This window comes from Chelon labrosus (genome assembly GCF_963514085.1).
Source record: "Chelon labrosus genome assembly, chromosome: 16".
In the NCBI taxonomy this organism is placed as follows: domain Eukaryota; kingdom Metazoa; phylum Chordata; class Actinopteri; order Mugiliformes; family Mugilidae; genus Chelon; species Chelon labrosus.
Window position 1 is genome coordinate 12,870,021 of NC_140349.1, and position 20,890 is coordinate 12,890,910.

The 20,890-nt window shown below is 41.5% G+C and overlaps 1 protein-coding gene across 1 annotated transcript; it reads right to left on the bottom strand.

Annotated features, from left to right (window-relative positions):
- Positions 1-378: 378 nt before the first annotated feature.
- On the bottom strand, positions 379-19,059 carry tpd52 (tumor protein D52). The gene is made up of 6 exons (XM_084562759.1): positions 18,778-19,059; positions 7,216-7,343; positions 6,417-6,565; positions 5,890-5,991; positions 3,030-3,078; positions 379-2,158 (listed from the first exon to the last, which is right to left on the bottom strand). Exons 1-6 carry the CDS (start codon positions 18,794-18,796, stop codon positions 2,039-2,041), a joined length of 567 nt encoding a protein of 188 aa, XP_084418885.1. The 5' UTR covers positions 18,797-19,059; the 3' UTR covers positions 379-2,038.
- Positions 19,060-20,890: the final 1,831 nt, after the last annotated feature.

The following is a 20,890-nucleotide window of genomic DNA, read 5'->3' on the forward strand; positions in this document are numbered from 1 at the left end:
AGCAGCAGCAGCAGAAGTCAGACTTGGCTCCAGGCAGTCTGGTCTGGACTGAGAAAAATAAAGCAATACGGTGGAGATTCTGTTCTTGGCTGCCCTCTTGTGTTCAACGGAGGTACTGCATCTGAAATGGGAGCTTAAGTTAAATAACAGCCACACAGTGTTCTTTGGTATTTTATATTTAATTTAATGTATATATTCTCTACTATCTTCCTTTTATCTGGCACAAGCCACAAGACACGTTTCTTCTCTTTTAATTTTCTGAACTGTATGACAATAATCTTGAACCAAATTCAAAACTAGACATCTGAGAAGTGTTTCTTCACACACATCATGCACATGCTCGACGCACTCCTGCCACATAAACCCAACTACGCAGGATACTTCAAAAGTATTTTAATTCGAGTACAATTCTCTTCCGTGTGTTGAATGTATGACGACTACAAGTATAATCCTGGCATAAAAGGCTGTAAAGACTTCTCTGAGTCAAGTGGGTCATGGCCACAAAGAAATGTAACACGAGGACATGAGATACTGTAAAAAAAAAAAATAATAATAATAATAATAATAATATCCAGCAACATTCATGTTTGTCATCCACCAGCAGGGGAAGATGTGTACCAGGCTGGTACGGTATCCTCCACTTAATTTTGTTTGTTAAACTTGGGTGTCATAGAAGACCTTGGCTGTGATCAGATTGGCTCCGTTTGTCCTTCAGATGTTATTTAAATTCCATGAGCGGCCTTTTGAGTCAATTAGAAAAGTGGTGCGAGCCCTGCAATCCATCTATCGCTTATCAAGGGAAAGATGGTGATCCCACCTCGGTCAAACACTCAGAAAACATGTTTTTATGTGAAAGCAGCATTTTCAGAAAACACTGTAGTTTGCTAAGATGATCAAAACAAACATTTAGCGCAACTTCCTAAAACGTCTCAGAGAAAAAAGGCAGTTACGTTTTATTATATTATTATTACCCTGTACCCTCCAGTGTATTCTCTTCCCATGCTTTTTTTTTTTTCCTATTACACACAGCCAGTGTGGAGAGACTAGGTGTTACCTCCCTTCTCGAAACAATGGACAAGTGTTTAAATATTGACTCTGGCTCTGGAAGAGACACATTTATTTCAATCTCACCTCGGGTCAAGGCTGAACCTTGACGCACTGTTTGCTCTGTCTCTGTTCTGCTGATCCTGGATGTTTTCCTCCAACTATCTGAGCGTGGAGATCATTTTCTGACAGGCTGTCTGGGGGCTGCATTCGTGACACACTGTATAAATTAACCCGCAGCACTGAGCCGGGGACACAAAGTGCTGTAACTCTATGACACGAAAAGGCATACATTCATTCTTTCAGACTGCGTGGTGTACTAAAATTAAAATGATGAAGCAAACAGGAATTAGATTGGCCCCAAAAAATGTAACTCACAGTAAACCAAGAACGGCCTCAAAACGAAGGCAGAACAAACAAGTGTTTATAATAATACCAACTCTAACATATAACTAGGGCCACGCAGAAGCTACACGCCAGCAACTGCCTGGTTCAAATACAAATGAAGTGTTAATTCTTCTCTAATCAAGTGTAAGTTTTCTGCATTTGTGCAATATACTCTCAAATAAACATTAAAGTGTTAAGTTCATAAACTGGAGTATGTTTGGCAACTGAACTTCGCCAGTTAGACAAAGGCAGGGAGACGAGGAGTGCGGGAGGAAAAGGAAAGACGCACAGCAGGAAGGGTTTCTCCCACAGAGAGCCTGAACAGACTCTGAAATATATATATATATCTATATATACGATCGGCACAAGACCACATGCCTGCACCCGTCCCAAGCTTTCCACGCAAGTTAACAAGCGAGAGCACGTGTCAGGAGAAAAGATCACACAATTAGATCACAGGGGTAGGTTAATTTTTTTTTTTTTTTCTTTTTCCAATAAAGGGAGACTGGCACACACAAGAGTTTGGGGAGGGGGTTGAGAGTGCTGATGGCCCCGGGGTCAAGTGAGAAGAGGCGGTGTGGAGAGGTCAGGAGGGGTCGGGCTGGGCTTATTTCATCGGTGTCTCCTGGGTGGGCGAGTCCTCTGGCGGTGAAGGCTCAGCGTCCAGAGTGCTGCTGTTGTCCTGGCTGACAGGTTCGCTGGTGGAGCCTGCGGGAGTCATCTTGGTCTGAGGAAGTGGGAGGGGGGGGGGAAGAAAAAGAACAAAGGTATGAGAAGATTTATACACCTGAAAAATGTGACAAATAAGAGATGATCTCAAACATGCGCACACTACAAGATTTAAAAACAGACACAGAATATTGTTGTGATTATCATGCATCGTTGTTCTCATTGCCATTAAGCTACTGCTCCACACTCCAGTCCAATAGGTGGCAGTAATGCACCTGCAGCTGGTTTGCCAAATGCCAGTCAAACCAAGGGAAGTGGAACATTAAATGAGTGTGGGTACTGGGACATAGTCAACACAGGGTGTCTAGAGTAAAATAAAATCTGTAATATTTGTCTGGAGAATTTTACTGCTTCATCTTTGGTCTGGTATAACCAATATTTTATAATAGCTAACTTCAGCTGTGCTTGCTATATATCTGCAGGACTTTAGGTATAAAACTACAAAGGAAAAATCCAATATGGCGTCTGTAATCAATGATCGTGGCCTACATTAGGAGATAAAGTTACATTCTCTCACTTTAAAAGAAGCAACTTAAGGTGAATCCCTCTTTTAACTAACACTGAAAAAATGTCGAACTCCGCGCGACCTCGGGGTGCCTTCAATTAAGTTATGAAAACTAATATGACACACTGATTGAAAGGGTGATGTACACAATTGAGTGAAACTCGGAGCCATCTGACCACGTCAGCAGATTTACTGAAGGCCGACGTCAGTGGAAAGAACACAGAGTGAAAGAACATCTGTGGGCTTCTTTCTTGTACGGAATAACAGTGCGCGTTGAGTCATAACGGTTATACATTCAGGGTCACAGGCACGTTTGTTACACTATCTAGAGAGGCGCACGCACGAGTGTTGGCAGCGATCTTACCTTCAGCGTCTCTACTTTCTCCTCGAATGACTTGAAAGTCGGCGCGTTCCTGTTAAAGGAAATAAAGGACAAGAGTCTGTGACGAGATCACAGATGAGGCTACGCTAATTCAATTTATCTGACTTGATCACGCACTGAAATGTTTACAAATGTTTTGGAAAGCAGACATAAAGACCACATGTCTCCCCTTCGAAAGGGAGAAAACAAGGAGCGGTACCTCCATGTCCCTTTAGAGGTCACGTTATCTGATACTCAGTACGCACAATGCAGGATTTTCTAAAGTGACCCCATTCTATTCTCTGAAAAAGGTGCAAAGAGGTGTTGTTTTTCGTGAAAGCAAAATCCAGTGAAAATACAGAATGAAAAGGAGAGAACACAGTAGCATAATCCCTATAAAGAGCCTCTTAAACTTTGATATTTTCCAGTTTTCTAATTTTCTAGGACTGTAAAATTAGATTAGATAGACATTTAGATTCCAAAATATTATTTCTTTTCGCAAGACTAATTCCACACAACCAGTTTCATAAAGCTGATGAGAAACTGAGCACAAAATGTGGTCACAAGTGAATCTAGAAACAGCTGTCGCACACACACACACACACACACACTGTAAAGCAGTTGTGTATTAAGGGCAGGACTTTCTTCTCGTAGCAGAAACCTGACGCAGTGGAGCGGTTTCTAAAGCTGGGTGTTTCCCAACGCGCGGTCCAATCGATGCCGCCGCGGCTTTTATCTCTACATTTCTGACACGATTTCTGCCAGGCCTGTGTGATCTTGACGAAATGGCAGCCCTGCCCAAGAGAGATTATTAGCGCCACAGCTTCACTGACAGCTGATAAAGAGGCTTTCAGCAGCGGCCGATCTTGGTCTCCACACTGTAATCTGTAACACGCTGCAGCTCTTTTCTAATGTCGCAGAAAAAACATTGTGCGGCCTTTACCTCTTTTATGTTTAGTTGGGTTCCCTTACCTCATGACAGGCATACTAGCAGAGTGATGTAATGAGTGTATGCTATCCGACAGCATTAAGGAGAAGAAAGGGGGCGTTAGTGGTCGTCTTAGCAGAGTAGCATAGCACACAGTTTAACACAGACAGAACAAGGGGACAATAAAAGAAAGACGGGCTTACATATGCAGGCACAACATACAGCACAATACAGACCCTCGTTTATTCCACCAAGTGAATAAATCCTATAAATCCTGCTTTATGTCATTAAGATCGATTGTGTATTAACACACTGGGTTTGTGCTAATCCCTCGCATTATGGGAGAATATCTCGTCATCAAACAACGCCCGCAAAGCACACACACGCGAGCGCCCACGAGCACGCACGCAGCCCCTCTGACCCCTGTCAGGTCGCTCTTCAATACCCCACCCCGCCCCCCAGACCGACCCCGAGTTCAGGCTCATCTGTGAGGCTGCATTTCTCAGCACGCTGCGGCTTTGAGGGGGCTAATAATCTTGTTTGCAGCTCAGTAATCCAGAGAGAAGAGGGATGACAAAGGAGAAGACGGATTAGGACCTGGGGGGGGGGATCAACAAGAGATAGATCTCAAATGGAACAATCTGCTGTTGGTTTATTACTGAAGCCATGATTAATTAGGAAATATCAAGAAAGTAGTGACTGGCCCTTTGAAAGCAGAATGTTGACCTTTTTCTTTTTTGCAAAGATAATCTAAACTATTAGATATAAAACTAGTACCATAATGAATCCCTTGGGACAAGGTGGAATACAGCTGGTAGCTGGGAACATTAATGTAATTAGAAACAGGGCTGGGTTAAAACTAAATAAATAAATGCATTTTTCGATTCAAAACGATTTTCATTTGAAAGATTCAATATCAATTCTTCAGAATCAGTTTGTAAATATATGCCACTTCCTGCATCCTCTCGTTGGAAACCTCCGCAGTCGCCGTATGCGACGGTTTCGCGAGACTAGTCTTGCGTGATGAGATTAGTTCACGTGTGAGGGAGGTCCAAAACATGCAGAAACTGAGAGCAACCATCGGGCCTGAAAGCTGAGGCGTGGCAACATTTTGGATTTGAAAAGGATGACGGCGGAAGAGTTGAACAAAAGTATGAAAAAATAATTCTGTCGTAACTAAGCAAAATTGTTTTGAAACCAAAATACCTCTAAATGAACGGATATTGAATTAAATTAAATTGGGGAATCTGAAATATTCAACTGATGCACAAACCAGAGCAGGCAGACATTTAGAGGAACAGTTAAGAAAAAACAACGAAAAAAAAAAACATTCTCTGCCAAAAGGGTTTAACAGCTCCTCAGTACAGGCTAAATGTTTTTACTGTCCTACCCAAACATGCAAGAGAGAGAGACTGCTACCTTCAAAAGCTGACTGTTTGTCATCTAAATGTATTCTCATTTGTTTAACACATACGAAAGGAGTTATGAAGTCCCTACTCCGGTTTTTAAACAAATGAGATATGTTAATCAGGGAGTTTCATAAGGCTTCTGTGGGTTTTGAACAGAATCCACAGAAGCCCTTAGCCTTAGCTTAGCCTACAGACTGGGAGCAGTCTGTAGGCTAAGCTAACTGAACTTCATGAGTGTATTTCCCAAAGTTTTAACTTAAACATCTTATTAGCACCGTTTATTGTTAGCAAATAAGAACTAAGTTGAACATTTTACTAGGAACAGTGAACATACATTTCAAGATCTCCCAACTAGACCTAAAAAGATCCCCAAGAACAGATTTAAGGGACATAACAACACCAGGGTGCTTTCCAGGTTAGCAGCACATTGATTGACAGGTACAGAACAGTTTTAAAGATTTCCCAAAATATAATTTGCTGTTAAAGCTACTAGATACGTGGTCACATCTCCCCTCTCACGCCTCACCTCACATCCTCAAGCTTCCGGCTGATTGCTGAGCCCATGTTGGAGAAAGCTGCTGTGGCCTTCAGACCTGCCTGAGACAGAGTTTCAGATGTCCTTCTGTAGCTAAAACAGAGAGAAAGACACCAGTAGAGGAGTGGCAGTCAGCAAAGAGAGTGTGATAAAACTCTCAGTGCCTTTCATTTTTTAAAAAAGCGTGCGAGCATCAGAATGCTGCTCATTTCCTGTAATATAAAACCAATCAAACCATTTCACACAGGCCACAGGCGGCCTGTCAAAAACACTGATATCTTTTTCTTCATTCAGCGGAGAAAGAACATTTTCTCAACAGTTCTGACAGTTAACCACTTTTCCAGGACATTCAGTTAGAGCAAAAGAACAGAGCCATGCTGCATATGGTAAAGAAAGTATCATAAAACCTTTGCATGTGTCTGCAAATACTACAGATGTAAAGTGACAAAATAAATGTGCAACTGGCAAAAATCAGGTCGGGTCAAACACCTGCGTACTGCGGCAGGTGAGTTACTTACGCTGTGGAGGTAGTGACCTCCTGCCAGGTTTTGGTGAGGTTCTGCTTCAGCTCATTGAGAGGTGTGATGCCCAGCTTCCTCTTTATGTCCGCCATCTCCTTCTCTTTGGCTGCCAGCACCTGGGACAGAGTCTGGATCTCATCTTCAACCTGAGCGTGCACACAAACACAAATGTATTTCCATAGTTATCGTCCTTAACTCTACATTGAAATGAATTTTGTTAAACGTTTTTTTTATCTATTAGATGGAGAACCACATCTGAACGTCTGAACTTTGTGCTTAATGTTTAAATTTAATGTCAGCTTCTTGTTGTCTTAGTTAAAATACATGTCTGGTCATATGTAATGGTTTTATTATGAAAAGACCAGATTCTACTATACACAGCGCTGCTTTTCTGTATCCGTATGTAGCCGTTTCCCTGTGCCATAAATATCCACTGTTGAGAGACACAGGAAGTGAAAATTGGTAAATAATAGACTAACACCAGTCTAACGACATTTTATATTTCCCACTTGAAACGATCACAGCAAAAGAACTGATGGAAATATTGTCTGTCATATGAATTATAAATCCAAACCCTGTACTAACTTAAAGAAACTCAAAGACTACATTCCACATAGTTGAAGTAGAGCCACGAAGAAAGAAGTGTGATTTAATAATAACGAAAAGCAGGCACACATAATCTGTCCCAGCCGTTCTCTGCCATTTTAAAGGACCTCTGTCTTTAACGTGGCCGTGTCCGACACCTGATCTTGACTCCCCCGAACCACAGCCTCTCTAATCCCCGATCCCTCCTGACCTTGGCCAGTTCCTCTTGCAGCTCCTGACGCTCTTCCTCCGTCATGGCGGGTGGCGCTGGAGTGGGACTGACAGACGTCACGGCATCTTCTCCCACCTCTGGGCCGAAGTCAAGATGTTCCTGGGGACCTTGGAGGCAAAGAAAAGAAAATACATGAGAGTGCCTGACAGAAAACTGACAGAAGGGATATCTGTTTTTGAAGACGTGAAGATGTCCATGTTTGCTGTGTGACAGTGAACCGTTCCAACGATTAAAAGCTGCTGCTGGTTTCTCTTGAGGATAAGAGAGGATGAAGAGAAGAAGAGGGAAAGGTGGCGAACGAATATGTAAAAGATATTAAAGAATTAAAGATGCTAACAATGCTGTTTAATGAATTTTACAAGCTAAGAGGGAGAAGCATTCCACTATCAAACACACAAGTTTGAATCCCTACAGAAGCACAACACCCTCTCTCATTCACACACACACACACACACACTCCTATTTCAATTCCACTCAAATACAGCGTACAGTGATGTCTTTGATGTTACAGTCTCCGGCAGAGGAGCAGCAGCGCATCAATAATACAAAGAAATTTCTAGATGGAGACATCCTGGGCTCAGACAGTGTGATAGAACACAAGAGGCAGGGGCTGTAGGATCTGTGACTTATAAGAAGAGGTTGCTTTCAGACAGAAAGGAGACACAAATCTGTCACTGAGGTCATTTTTTCGTCGTATCTGGTCTTTTCAGTTATTCCAAGGAAGTAAAAAATACAGATACAATGACCAAAATAGGACAGTGGTAATAAAAGAGGAAACCTGAGAGATGAATAAATCTGTGCGAGGGGAAGAGGACAAAAAGGAACTGCCGGGAGATTACGTGTACTGTTCCATCAGCGGGAAAGGGACGGGTTTATTATATAAATTAAGAAAAGTAACACTCCTGTCATGGTTTATTCATCTGGCATGGCCCTAATCAGTTAACTGGCTAAACATGCATAAAATAAAGAAAGAATATTGTGTACAGCGTTTGATTGGTAGTTGTCACTATTAAAAACAAGAATTCAGCCGGCAGCCAATAACGTTAGCATTAAGATTTTAAACAATGGGCAACAGGTAGCCTAAAGCCAGCCAAAGACAATTAGTCAAAGTGTAAAAACTGTGAGGCTGCCTGGCAACGAGAGGAGACAGGAGTCACTGCCCCTGCCAAAAATAAAATAGGGAAAAACCCTCTACAGACAAGACACAACACGTTATAATTACTGAGCTTCAGCGGTGCTAGATTTCTTCAAAACAAGCTATGCTAGGTGTGTCTTTTTTTTTTAGTGTTTATGCTAAGCTAGGCTAATTTTGCTAAAAAAAAATTTTAAAAAATGTGACCATGAACTTCCTACAAAATGTGTTTGTACTGTTTATACTATATGTACAAAACTGTGGCTTCACAGGTTCCTATTAGTGGCACTTCTTCTAACAGACTTTCACATTTGTTGGACCTGGAACAACAGCTGCCGGGCAAACAAGTAACGGACGGAGCAGACATATCTAAACACCAGTGTGTTCTCGTTTGCACCTGTAACTACACCTGATATTGATGTTTATGATGTACCGACACCCTGCAGTACAATTCAACCTGCAGAAAAAAAAAAATAGGCAAAGTACAAACGGAGGTCTACAAAAAAACATCGAGACTGATAAATGAGGAAAGACGTAATACATCGTGCCACAAAGACTGCAGTTTCCTATATAACTGTCAGGAGAGCTGTTAACACCTTATTATAATAAGCTGAGAGCTGGTCTGGGCCATTACTTGTTTTTTTTTTGCCCCCCTACATTTAATTAACACCAAGGGAATAAGAAGAGCTGAACGGACATCTCTCAAGTGCAAATATTTATATGTCAAAACATGCAAGAAGCGGAAATCAGTGCCTAATCGTTTTCGCAGAGGAAACAGAGGCGGGCACTGCAGTAATTATGTCGGACAGAAACACAGAGGAAACTGTCTTTCAGCCTTCAGTGACCACCGGTCCTCTGAAGTGTTGCTCTTTTCATCTGTCCACAAACCCCTTCCCACTCATATCTCTCTATCTCGCTCTAATGTGTTGCAGTTAACCTTTCTTTCTATAAAGTGTCACACAAAATACACAGATTACACACCTGCTTAAAAAGACAGCATTGTGTAACAGACACTTCCCCTTAAAATGGCTATGCTCCAGCCACTACAGCGACATGCGCCTTACTCTGTTCTGTGATAACCTACACGGTGCCGCTCAAGAACTAGATCTGTTCTTTTTTTTTTCCTGGTCTGGTCTGGTAGCTCTGCATGAGTGAAAATATGCCTTGGAGTTGCGTCTTCATCCGTGCGGAGAAAGAAAAAAAAAACAAGGGAGAGATAAATGGAGAAGTTTGCGACGCGAGTGTAGGCAGAAGTTTGGCTCGCTACAGCGAACTGCATACCCACCCACATCGCTGCCCAGCCCCTCTGGCTGAGCTCATTTCCTCCTGACGAGCTCTGCCTTATGACCACCTAACCCTGTGTGGCTGTCAAATCTGTAACGACTCATTAGAAAACCACGGCTATAAACTGACGTGTGCCTGAAAAGAGCAACATTTTAACAGACCTGCCAGACTGCAAGCATGTAATTATCTATTTTTTTTGTGTGTGTGTGTGTGTGATAACTAGCCAAAATAAAACCAGTGCTAATGTAGCCTAATCATTCGATAACTGCATCCTTGTTCTCTTTTAAGACGGCGCTCCACACAAACAGAAAGTGACACTGGAATTTTTTATGAGATCAAACTCTGCTGATGATAGTAAGCGTGATTGTTACTTCCCAGTAACTATGACGACACACTGTGCCGTTTCTTCATTGTCCTATTCAACAGTTACAATTGCTAAATTTCCACAAAACTCAAAGAAGTCACGCTGAAACACAGAACACGAGTCATTTGAACAACACACCTCTATATGTGGACGTAAAATAGCTAAACCACTCAGACGTGGATGGTCAAAACTCAAGTTTGAACACCTCAACGAAGTGTTGAGGGAATGAAGCAAGACTCAACAATAACAAACGTATATAGAAGTCTGAATTCTCTGGTTTCTTAAATGTGTCTGAAAAGTTAAAGGGAAATTGTGAAAGGCTGCTGTCACACACACACACACACACACACACACACACACACCACCAACAATTAGCATTTGTTCCCTCCCCCTTCCAGTTTGCGTTCCCCCAAATACTTCCCGTTCAGTGAACCAAACCCATGTTTCATCTATGTGCCCACCACACACAGACACACACACACACACACACTCTCCACTCGGCCTCCCCCTTTACTCCTTGTGTACCTCTGTCCTTGACAGCCGGTGAGCTGGGTGGTGTGTCGCCGTAGGCTGGGGAGAGGTACAGGTAGCTGGCATTGACTCCTTGTTCAAAGTCGAACGGAGAGTGGTACTCCTCCAGAGGTTCCATATTTACAGCTTGTAGCGTGTTCTTGCTCTCAGCGACGACTACCACCACCTCCTCGCCGCCACCGCTACCTAAGCAGAGCCAGCCAAGTGCTGATTGTCTGCATGTGATCCGGGCGCGTGCTGGTTGTCTGTGTCTCCTTGTTCACAGCGCCCTGGACGCTTGTGGTGTACGTGGTGGAGGGAGACACTCGCTGTGTACAAGTCTATGTAGAAGGGCGAAGGTTTCCCAGTGACTTTAAGGTAGTCAGTGGGTCACTATAGATATGTGAGATGTTCATTTTCCCATTTCTACGGCATTCCAAGTTTAAGTGAATGCTCCGCTCCTTTCTCGCTGTTAATAAGTTACCTGTGCCCTCAAGCAGCTGTTGCAGCAGGCACACACACACTCTGCACACACGTGCCCTCCTGCTTCCTCTCCACGATAATCCCAAAGGTCAACTCTCAGTCCATCCTTGAAACATCCTTTTGCGCAATCAGCCTGGTGTTTTTAGATGCTAGCCTCTGCTAGCACACGGCACGACTGCATGACACCCTGGTTTCAACACTCTCCTGCCTCTCTGCCAGTTCCCTTCCTCCATCCACCCTGTCATCCAAGGAGGGAAATAAGAGAGGTCCCATTTGTGCGGGCTGGTCATGTGACGTGTGTGTGTGTGTGTGTGTGTAGGGGCGCATTAGATGAAAAGCATAATCTGCAGTGTCCCAGATTACGAGCGAAGCGCTAATCCGTGGTGGCCGGTCCGGCTTGAAGCAGCAGTAATGCCAGTCGGCTACAAAAGAGAGGAGAGGGGGCCCGAGGCTACACTGGGTATTGTGTGTGTGTACTTAAAGGAAAGTGCTCCGTGTGGGGAAGGGGACGCACGCCACCGTCAGTGTTTTCATTTCAAGACAGTACACTCATCACTGCGGGGGTCACGCGGACGTTTTCCCCGAACTAGCTTCCGTAATGTGAAACACTCATCATATAAAACTATCCTTTCAATGAAATAGCTTTTCTTAAATCCAGTAAACGCCATCTTTGTCAGACCCAAAAAAAAAGATCAAAGCTATTTTATGAGGCAAGAACTGCTCAGCGTAGTTCATGTCATATTTAATTCAGACACATTAACAGAATGACAACAGACAGCAATGTAATCATACACCTACCTGAGATAAGACTGTAATATCATGGAAAAGCAATCGAGCATCCTAAGCTGCAGCCAGAATCATGAATAAGAGTAGTAAGGACATAAAAACCATCAAATGTAATAATGGCACAGATATATAAAATATAAAACGAATAAACACATCTGTGAAGAAATGTTTGAGGAGCGACCTGGCTTCTTCATGAGGAGCCAGATGGGAATGTTTGAACGATCAGCTCCAGGAAATACCTCGCGTTAAGCCAGAAAGGCTGGTACTTTCCTGGAGGTATTGAAGTTGGGGGGACAAATTCCAATTAGCTATGTCAAAGTGGAAAAAAAACCTTTTGACTTAAAGGAACCGTATGTAGGATTGTGGCCAAAACTGGTACTGCAATCACTTTCAAAATACTGTAGAACGGTGTATCCCCTCAGCCTCCCCCCTGACTCCAGGTTGCCAGCTAAGCTGCAGGATCCAGCAGGAACGTAGGCTGCTACAAGGAGCTTCCAACGGCAAGTGACGAGTCCTACACAGTAAGTTTTTTTTTCTGTTAATAAAGTTTATGCGTCATGAGAGATGTTTTGCGAAGTAATTATGTATCGCAAAAATTTACTAATGGCGATTGGCCAAATATTTCGTAAAGATGTACTGTAATACCACATTTCAGTCGGAACATAGATTGTTTTCATACCCTGCTAGTGGTGCGATATAAAGCTTTTTATGAACGCATTTAGCACGGGCGACCATGGAAAATCCACTGTCTATATGTACGGAAGCACGGGGCTTTTAGCCTATACCAACAAACATGGTAGAATATAGCATCCAAAAGGGTCAATTGACCTTTGGCTAAGCCCCGCCCCCCTTAGTTACTGTTGCTACGTCCGACATTCTCTTCTGGGCTGTGGTTTTCTGGTTATCTATAAGGCTCTGGTATCAATATCAAGGAGCAACACTGTTCATGCAAAGCTGGGTACGTCTCTATTCACTTCTATAATCGTTATTACGAAGCAAACGGACTAACGTTACGCACGTATAACGTTGTATTTCTTCAGCGTGTGCTAGCGTATCAACAACTATGCAACTTAAGCTGTAACGGTGATGTTTTGGTTAGCTCCACAGGGTTTTGCGCGGACATCATTGGGCTTATCCATACCCTGGATGCTGGATATATACCGACAGTATAGCCTGCCGAGACCGAAAATATGAGACGCCTGCGTTAAAGTCAATGGAGCGCTGTGAAAAAGTGTCGGACCCCTGTGGGAGCTCTCTTGGCTGTGATTGGTCAATCTACATTCTAGGGCGGGGCTTAGCCAAAGGTCAATTCCACGCCATTCCGGACTTTGTCACGACGTATTTCGGATTCATAACGAGGTCTTTTAGCTTTAGCAACGTTATACATGTTTTATCCGACACGTTCGTAGCTGTAGCTGTGGTAACTAGAGCAGAGCTGGCAACCCGGAAGACGAAACTCTACTGACGTCGTGATTGGTAGATAGGTGGAGGGTGGCGCCTCAGACCAAAACACAACATGACAACATCAACATCAGTTGAGGGCTGCAACTCTCACTTTTAAATGACAATATCCTGGCCGGACCACTGTTGTCACTGATATAAGTATTTGAAATGAACATGATTTCTTCATGTCTAGTGACATATCAGGGCCATTTTATGATTAATTGAAATACATTTCTTACATACTGTTCCTTTAAGCGGGACAAAAAAAAAAGTCCTGAACCCCTTTTATTTAAACTGTTACACATACTTGACTCTGTAATAATGAATTAAAATACACTAAATCAGCTGGACTGTCCTGTATTTCCACTGGAGGAAAACACCTGACTATGTTATTACTTTTTAGTTTTAATGTATGAGACAAAACTGAGCAAGGCCCACAACACAACAGTAGACAGGAAAGACAGGAGGACACATTTCTCATGCGTGACAGGCTCGTACAGTGAACATTAGAGGCTGTGGGTCATACAAGGATAACTAATGTAACTGTGCCGTTCCCTGATCGGAGTCAGGCTCCACTGCACCGCTGTTCCACTCAGCAAGGTCAGTCCAGAAGTGACACGCGCTTATAGTACGGTCAGTCATCACAAGCTATCAAGTGTCAACATGCACCGTAATAATCCCATGTCAAGGGCAGTGAATCCTTGACAGCAACATTTGTCCTCTTGCTCCTCAGATGTTTGGTCTTTTAACCGAGACTTAAACCAATATTATTGATACTGAGAGCATAATACTATGACTGAGCATCTTCAGAGCAAAAGGGATAAAACTGTTTGTCTTACTAGAGCCATCTATCACAAACATTTTTTAATGCCGAGATAAATTAAATGTCGGTTTTTAACAACTTAGTTAGCATTTAGACTGGCCTGCCCCCCTTCTCCCCCCCTCACAGGATGACTTCCACAATACTTCCCCCTCTGCTGCCCTCCTGACCAGTGGAGCCACTGATTCATGAGGCGCTTCATGTGACACTTGTTAAGAAAATGACTATCATCCTCGAATTGGATTAATTATAAAACGTTACGAAAATCAAAGTCACAAATCCGACAATTTCGGAAAACAATTTCAGTGTCCTTAGATTGGACTGTCTGATACGTGATATTTGATTTATAAACTAAACAGACGGAAATACAAAAAAACAGATACCACCCCCTCCCCCTCCCCTTCGACTGTAAACGAGAACAAACGGCCATCTTTTAGCGGCTAACGCAGCACGGCATGAGATCAATTACCTTACTATTCAAGGCATAGCCCGTCACATGATTAGCCTAAAACGAGAATCATGAGACATGGATGGCTGTGGACGCATCGACCGGGCCCCAAAGCTCTCATGAGATGTTCATCATGGGAAAACAGTAAGAAGAGCAGGGTGTGGTTTCACCTCAGATGGAGCGCAGATACCGCACATGTGTATCCTAACCGGGAGCTCAGCAGCATTATTACAGATAAACATCTTGATAAAGCCGTTTGCAGTAGTAGTTTTGGAAATGCTCCTTTATTGCCAGGGCTACTCGAGCCTGTAGATAAGATGCAAAGCTACCTCTGGGAACAAGTGGTAAATGCTAGTCGGGGCGCCTCGGAAGCTAACAACAAATTACTGCCACGACCTCTAAAGTTCGCAAATCAACAAAATGTAATGTGTCTGTCTAATTCTAGGCTAGTCTGCAGTTAGTTTTCTACTATATCTATCATGTAGACGTGCAGAGTGTTATTCATCTCATCATCTAAAGCTCAAACAAATGTTTAACCATTTATTTACAACACACTCCATTTTGTTTAATTTCCCACATCTGACTCTGTTTTGCCTGTAAACACGGAGCATATGCTGCAGAGTTTAGCGGCACAGTAACAAACACTGTCTGCCATTTTAACACCTCAGGCCCTGCTTTGTTTTATTTCCAGTCAGTCAAGTTCAAGACACTGAAACCAGATATTATTATTTCATAAAAATTTCCAAGCACCCAGTTTACCCAGTTCTGTTCAAAACTGGAACAACAGAGTTAATAGAGAAATAGGAAATAGTTCACAAGACGAGAAGTTCTGTACAATAACAATAGAGAGGTGCCGAATACAGGTCCAGAAATTCAAGTTTCTCTGGAATCAGTGACGAGGCACAAATACAAGTCTGTCACAGTGTTTCTGGGTCTCATTTATCATTTTAGAGCTTCTCTTAAAAAGCTGAGAATTTTCAAAATGAGACTGAATAACATAATAAACATTAGACTATTTAAGACTAATCATTTCTACGCACGCTGTTCTCCATTTGACAGCACAACCCGAAGTTTTTCTCAACAGTGTCACGTTGGAAGATAACTCTGTGTGATGCCAGAGGCACCAGACAGGTGAGAGCACTGCTTGGCCAAATCTCACAGGTTAATGCAAAATTCTTTATAATGCTGCACTGAAAGCAGAGCTATTGAAGGGACAAGCTTTGTAGCAAAGACTACATTTTAAGGTTGCATTTTCGTGCAGTATCAAGCAATTACAAAAACATTAAACATGTTGTACTACTGTGCATATTCAAATTAACAGAGTAGCCTGAACTAGTCACAGATGCTGGGATTTCTATGACTCTCTGACAATGCTCTGCAGCAAACGGAGCAGAATATCCAGAGGGTCCTATCCATCGTATCAAATTCAATCATATAGCACATTTGCAAACTTTCATGCAGCTACCGCCTCAAAGAAAAAACTTTTCAAATGCACAGCAGGGGCTCCCTTTAATCTGCGAGATGAAACGATGAAACGTGCACATCGGCGGAGGCCAGTGTTTGAAGCTGCAGGTTTTTTCAAAAAGGCTAAAGATTGTGGGTAGTGTGCTTTTAGTTAAATAATAGCTGCTGACATCAAGCTCATTTTAAAGCTAACTAACTGCTGACGTGCATTTGTAGGAGAAGACATTTGCAGGTAGATGTTTGCCTAGCGGTACATGTGCAGCAAACATCACAGAAATGATAATTACCAAATGAAACTGGATGTTGCCTTTCATTTACATTTTCTTATTTTGACAGGATTATGGCAAAATTCTCGTGTTATCACATTCAATCTTACCCAAATCTGCCATGAAATCTTTAATACACAAGAACGTATTTTAAAAGTATCCTTTTGTTCTACTGAATAAAATTTCTAGCTTGAGCAAATCAGCTGTACATCGCCGGGAGGATGTTTTCTGTCAGAGACTTCCTTTGACAGATGAAAGCAGACAGTTGTGCCTCATAGAAATCTAATAAGGCAAAAATGTTGGCCGGTGCTCATGATCAATCTCATAAGACAAGTGAGTCGAAAAAACAAGATGGACTGATGGGACGACTATCATTTCTGAACGGTCGATTTGAGTCAAAACCACGCGTTTTTTTGAGGCAAGCAGAAAATAGCAAAAATAATTGCAAAATCAATATTTCAGCTGAAGAACCTCTAAATCCTTCAGTCGGAGGATTTCATTAGAGGACTACAAATACCACGAATGCCGACGTATCAGTGGAGTTCTCCACAAAGTCTCAAAAGACAGCTTCAAATTTCAACTTCAGCAAAAAACTACAGAATACAAAAATCAAATCACACTGAAGCAAAAATAAATAAATAAATAAATAAAAAGAATGCACATAATACTTCACCTGAAATACTGACAAAATACCATGGAAGCACGCCTAGACAATACGTGAAACAAAGTCATAAAACATAAAAAAAAAAAAAAAAAAAAACAAAACTGACCAACTGATCTGTGATGATATAATTCAATGTGCCCTTCTAGTCTCAAATAGTGCTGACTGAGCTGGCTGACATCCAACAGGTGACGGTGACAATGAGAAGCATTAGGAAGGCCGCAGGTACAGATGGTGGCAGGATATGGTTACCATAGATACCGGCATGTAAGTGTGGCAATGAAATGAACTTTGCTGTCTGTTGCCATGACAGCGTGGCTACAAAGAAAGAGAACACAACAGTTCCTACTATGATAACTAAAGTGGTACAACGACAGCCACAAAACATTTTTCTGTGAAGTTAACAGTTTCAGTACGGGGTTTCCTTCGTCTGATTATTTAATTTATTTTGCATGTAACAATTATTACATTATATCGCCATGTTTATTTACTTACAGGTTAAGTCACGCTGGGATTCAGAATCGGACATTCGCTGTTTTTCTGTGTATTGTCAAAGTCATGTAAGTTAACTTAAAAAATGCATTTGTTGTTTGGTAAACAGGCTGCATGAAGACAAAGGAAAAGACGTCCAAGGAGAAAACCTTAAAGGCACATTGTATGAAAGCAGTTCACGAGCAAACAGGAATATAAAGTCAGAAGATAAACACTTTCTCACAAACAGTGACTAAGAGACGTTAACAAACAGATAAGATCTCCATCTGTCAGCAAAATGAAACCCAGCACTGTGACTGACAGATCTGTCTGTATAATACAGACCTGATTTGATACGGGGGGAGCATAAACTCTCAACCAGTAACAGGTTGGAACATTTGCTGTTCCAGCATCAGTACATGAAATATGTTGTGCCTTTCCCTTCTGTAATATTAAAAGAAAATACAGCAATATGGAGATATCAGGAAATTACATTTGAGGAACCATGGAGGTTCAGGAAATTAGGTCAAAACTTATTTACCTAGAATCCCCTTGAGGTGAACAAATAAGCCTATGGCACTTTTGGTATGTGCAAATAAAATGCAATTCAACAATGTTCTCAATAAATGTATACCAGTACATATGATTGTATGTATTTGGAACAATATAAGGAAATATATATATATAAGAAAAATGTATAAGAGGAAGCTGCTAGGCCAGTCTAAAACAAATAGAAGAATAAGGCAGCAGGAATGGCAGGTAGAACAAATACCCAGCATACCTGTGGGTTCATAGGCTCAACTGTGCTTCCTTTGGCACTGTGAAATCACAACACTATCACTATGATTTAGAAAACGAGTGTGCGACTTTAAGATAAAACATGTGGATCCCCTTTTCTCAGTGCAAGAAATAATAAATAATAAAGGACAGTGTGACCTGACTAAAGCAGACGTTAAGGGTGACATTAGGGCAAAGTGCAAATAGTTGTCAAACTGCCGGCTGTAAACTAGTTGTATAGGTCTCTGTCACATAACGTATAATCAACGTTTCACTGCCTGTCAATGTTTTTTTTTGGAGCATTTTTCAATCTTAAACAGAAACGCCAACTTCCTCGTTTAAGATTTTACTGAAGTACAAATGCTGCTCAATATTGTACTTCCTAGTTGTCTTTTGTGAACGTTAGCTCCATATTGTATTGATGTAACCGAAATATTTTTTGGTCTAAGTCCCAAAACTGACTTAACTGACAATATTCGAATCAGAACATTAGCATATGTTCCCAACGGACAAACTTAAGTAAGCCACGGCGCAAAGTTAGCCAGATTGCTAACTTTCACGAGTTTGAAAGTAGTTTCAAAACATCGGTTACGACGCTGACAGGCGGACACACTGCTCAATAAACGAATTACCTTTCTCTGCATCCTCCATTGTAGAGCCGAGCCTTGTTTCTAGCTGTTTACTGACCAGGGTGTGCAGGTTGTTCACTTGGCTGCTGCAGGTCTTCCTGTTCTCTCTCTCATGTTGCCAAGGAGCTCGCCGCGCGGGGAGGGGTTCTCCGTGACGTCATCACGCAGCAGTGTAAACAGAAGCGAGCACGTGGATCAACTTTTACACCGTCAACAATACACAACCGCACCACAAGGACACGTCAGTATTTTTACTGTACAACATAAATTATATCAGTTGCACAATAACAACTGCTCTATAATTATGTTTAATTACTTGATTATTTCCCTAATGATATCACTGACATATAATATTATTATATATAGTACTTTTATATGCTACTTCCATATTGCTACTTTATTATGCGTGAATGATCCATTTCCATGCTTTACTTGGAATATAATTTACTTTTGATATTTGACTATTTGTCCACTTTTCCTTCTCACATTTGGTATTTTAATACATTTTTGTTTACTGTCTAATTGTATTGATATTGTGTGAATGTTCCCTTGACAAATAGATGGCCTCTATTGCCAAATGCAACATGCTGTATCCAACTTCTACAAATATCAACACGAGTTAAAACGTTATATTTTACACACATTAATTGTGTGAACCTAAACCTAAATAAATAAATAAACATAACATATTCAAAGGTTTTTCCGAAGTTACAGTAACAATGATGTTGCTGTTCAAATCTGTTTCCCTCTGTTGTTTTTGTTTTGGCTGTCACTGACCTACGAGTTGTGGAAATTGTGAACCTTGAACATATTTCTGGAAATGTTCATTTCACTGAAAAAGCTGTGAAATGAGCACATGATTTATTTAAATGGTACAAGAAGCAATGTGGAACCCATTCACTAACAGGGGCATGGCTTCCTCACTTATTTCATACCTAAGAGAATATACTGTTAGTATGACATTGGTTGCCATATTCATTGCAAGGAATCTAAATTTGTCACCTCTATTCCATTTGCAATATCAAGTCGATAGCCAATGTTGTACAAGTTGGAGATAAGACCCACTAAGTGTACACTGGACGCCTAATCGTCCCATTGGGAACAAGTGGGATATACAGTCTTACACCTCATTGTAATAAAAACCTGGGTTAAATCCCACTCTTGTTCACACGCTGTGTGCAAAGCCCTTAATTGGACAGCACTGAAACTATACACCCAACAATGTGAAGCATCACACACACAAACACAGAGAGAGAGAGTGAGTGGGACGCGCACATGAAAGAGTGCCATCTGCTGGAACTAATTATGATGACAAGGAACAGAAACAAACTCAAGAAACATGCTCATTAATAAAAATAAATAAATAAATAAAAACTTTACTCCAGGCTATGACAAGTGACTGAATGACAGTTTCACACCCACGTGACTTCCTTAGGGTCACAAATATCTTATTATTATTTTTTATTTTTTTTACAACTGTTTAATTCATAATGAACACATCAAATCCTAGGATGACAGACTATACTATATACTATAAACAATAATAATGTTGTTACTTTATATTATTCTCATACGGTGTCGACAAAGAACATATTATATTACTGTAATGGAACGCAATTACTTCATAATATTATGTAATAGACTTTTAATAAGTAGTTTTGATTAAATATCACAATTAATTCATGTACATACGTATTTCCACACATATGGGACACGTTTGTTCATGTTTTAATGCATATTTATAATATATTGTATATTTGTCTATCGTCGTATGTTATGAACAAAAAGTGTTTCTAGTGTTTCATACAAATAAAAAATCAATAAAGTACCTTAGACACACTTAGAGGGGTTTTTGCAGAATTCCTATAGAAATATCTTATGAATATTATGGTCACCCCGGCTTAGCAGAAGGGCTAAAGTGGGACAAGGTGGGTCGCGCAATTTGGCATCTATGGGTTGAGAAAACAAGAAAAGCCGAAAGATGAAAAGCATGCGGAAAATGGGTGCAGCCGTCAAACACAAAAGACCCCTTGCTGATCAACAGCACCCCCATCTTCCTTTAAAAGCCGCCCCCCTCTGTCTCCAACCCCCCCTTTCGCTGGTCGAGGTGCATTGT

Bases quoted from the DNA above. Each gene is read 5' to 3' on its own strand.
- tpd52 (XM_084562759.1), bottom strand. The intron at 5,992-6,416 runs GTAAGTAACTCA...TCTCTGTTTTAG, and splicing joins GAGGTCACTACCTCCACAGC to CTACAGAAGGACATCTGAAA. The intron at 2,159-3,029 runs GTAAGATCGCTG...CCACTTCCTCAG, and splicing joins AGAAAGTAGAGACGCTGAAG to ACCAAGATGACTCCCGCAGG.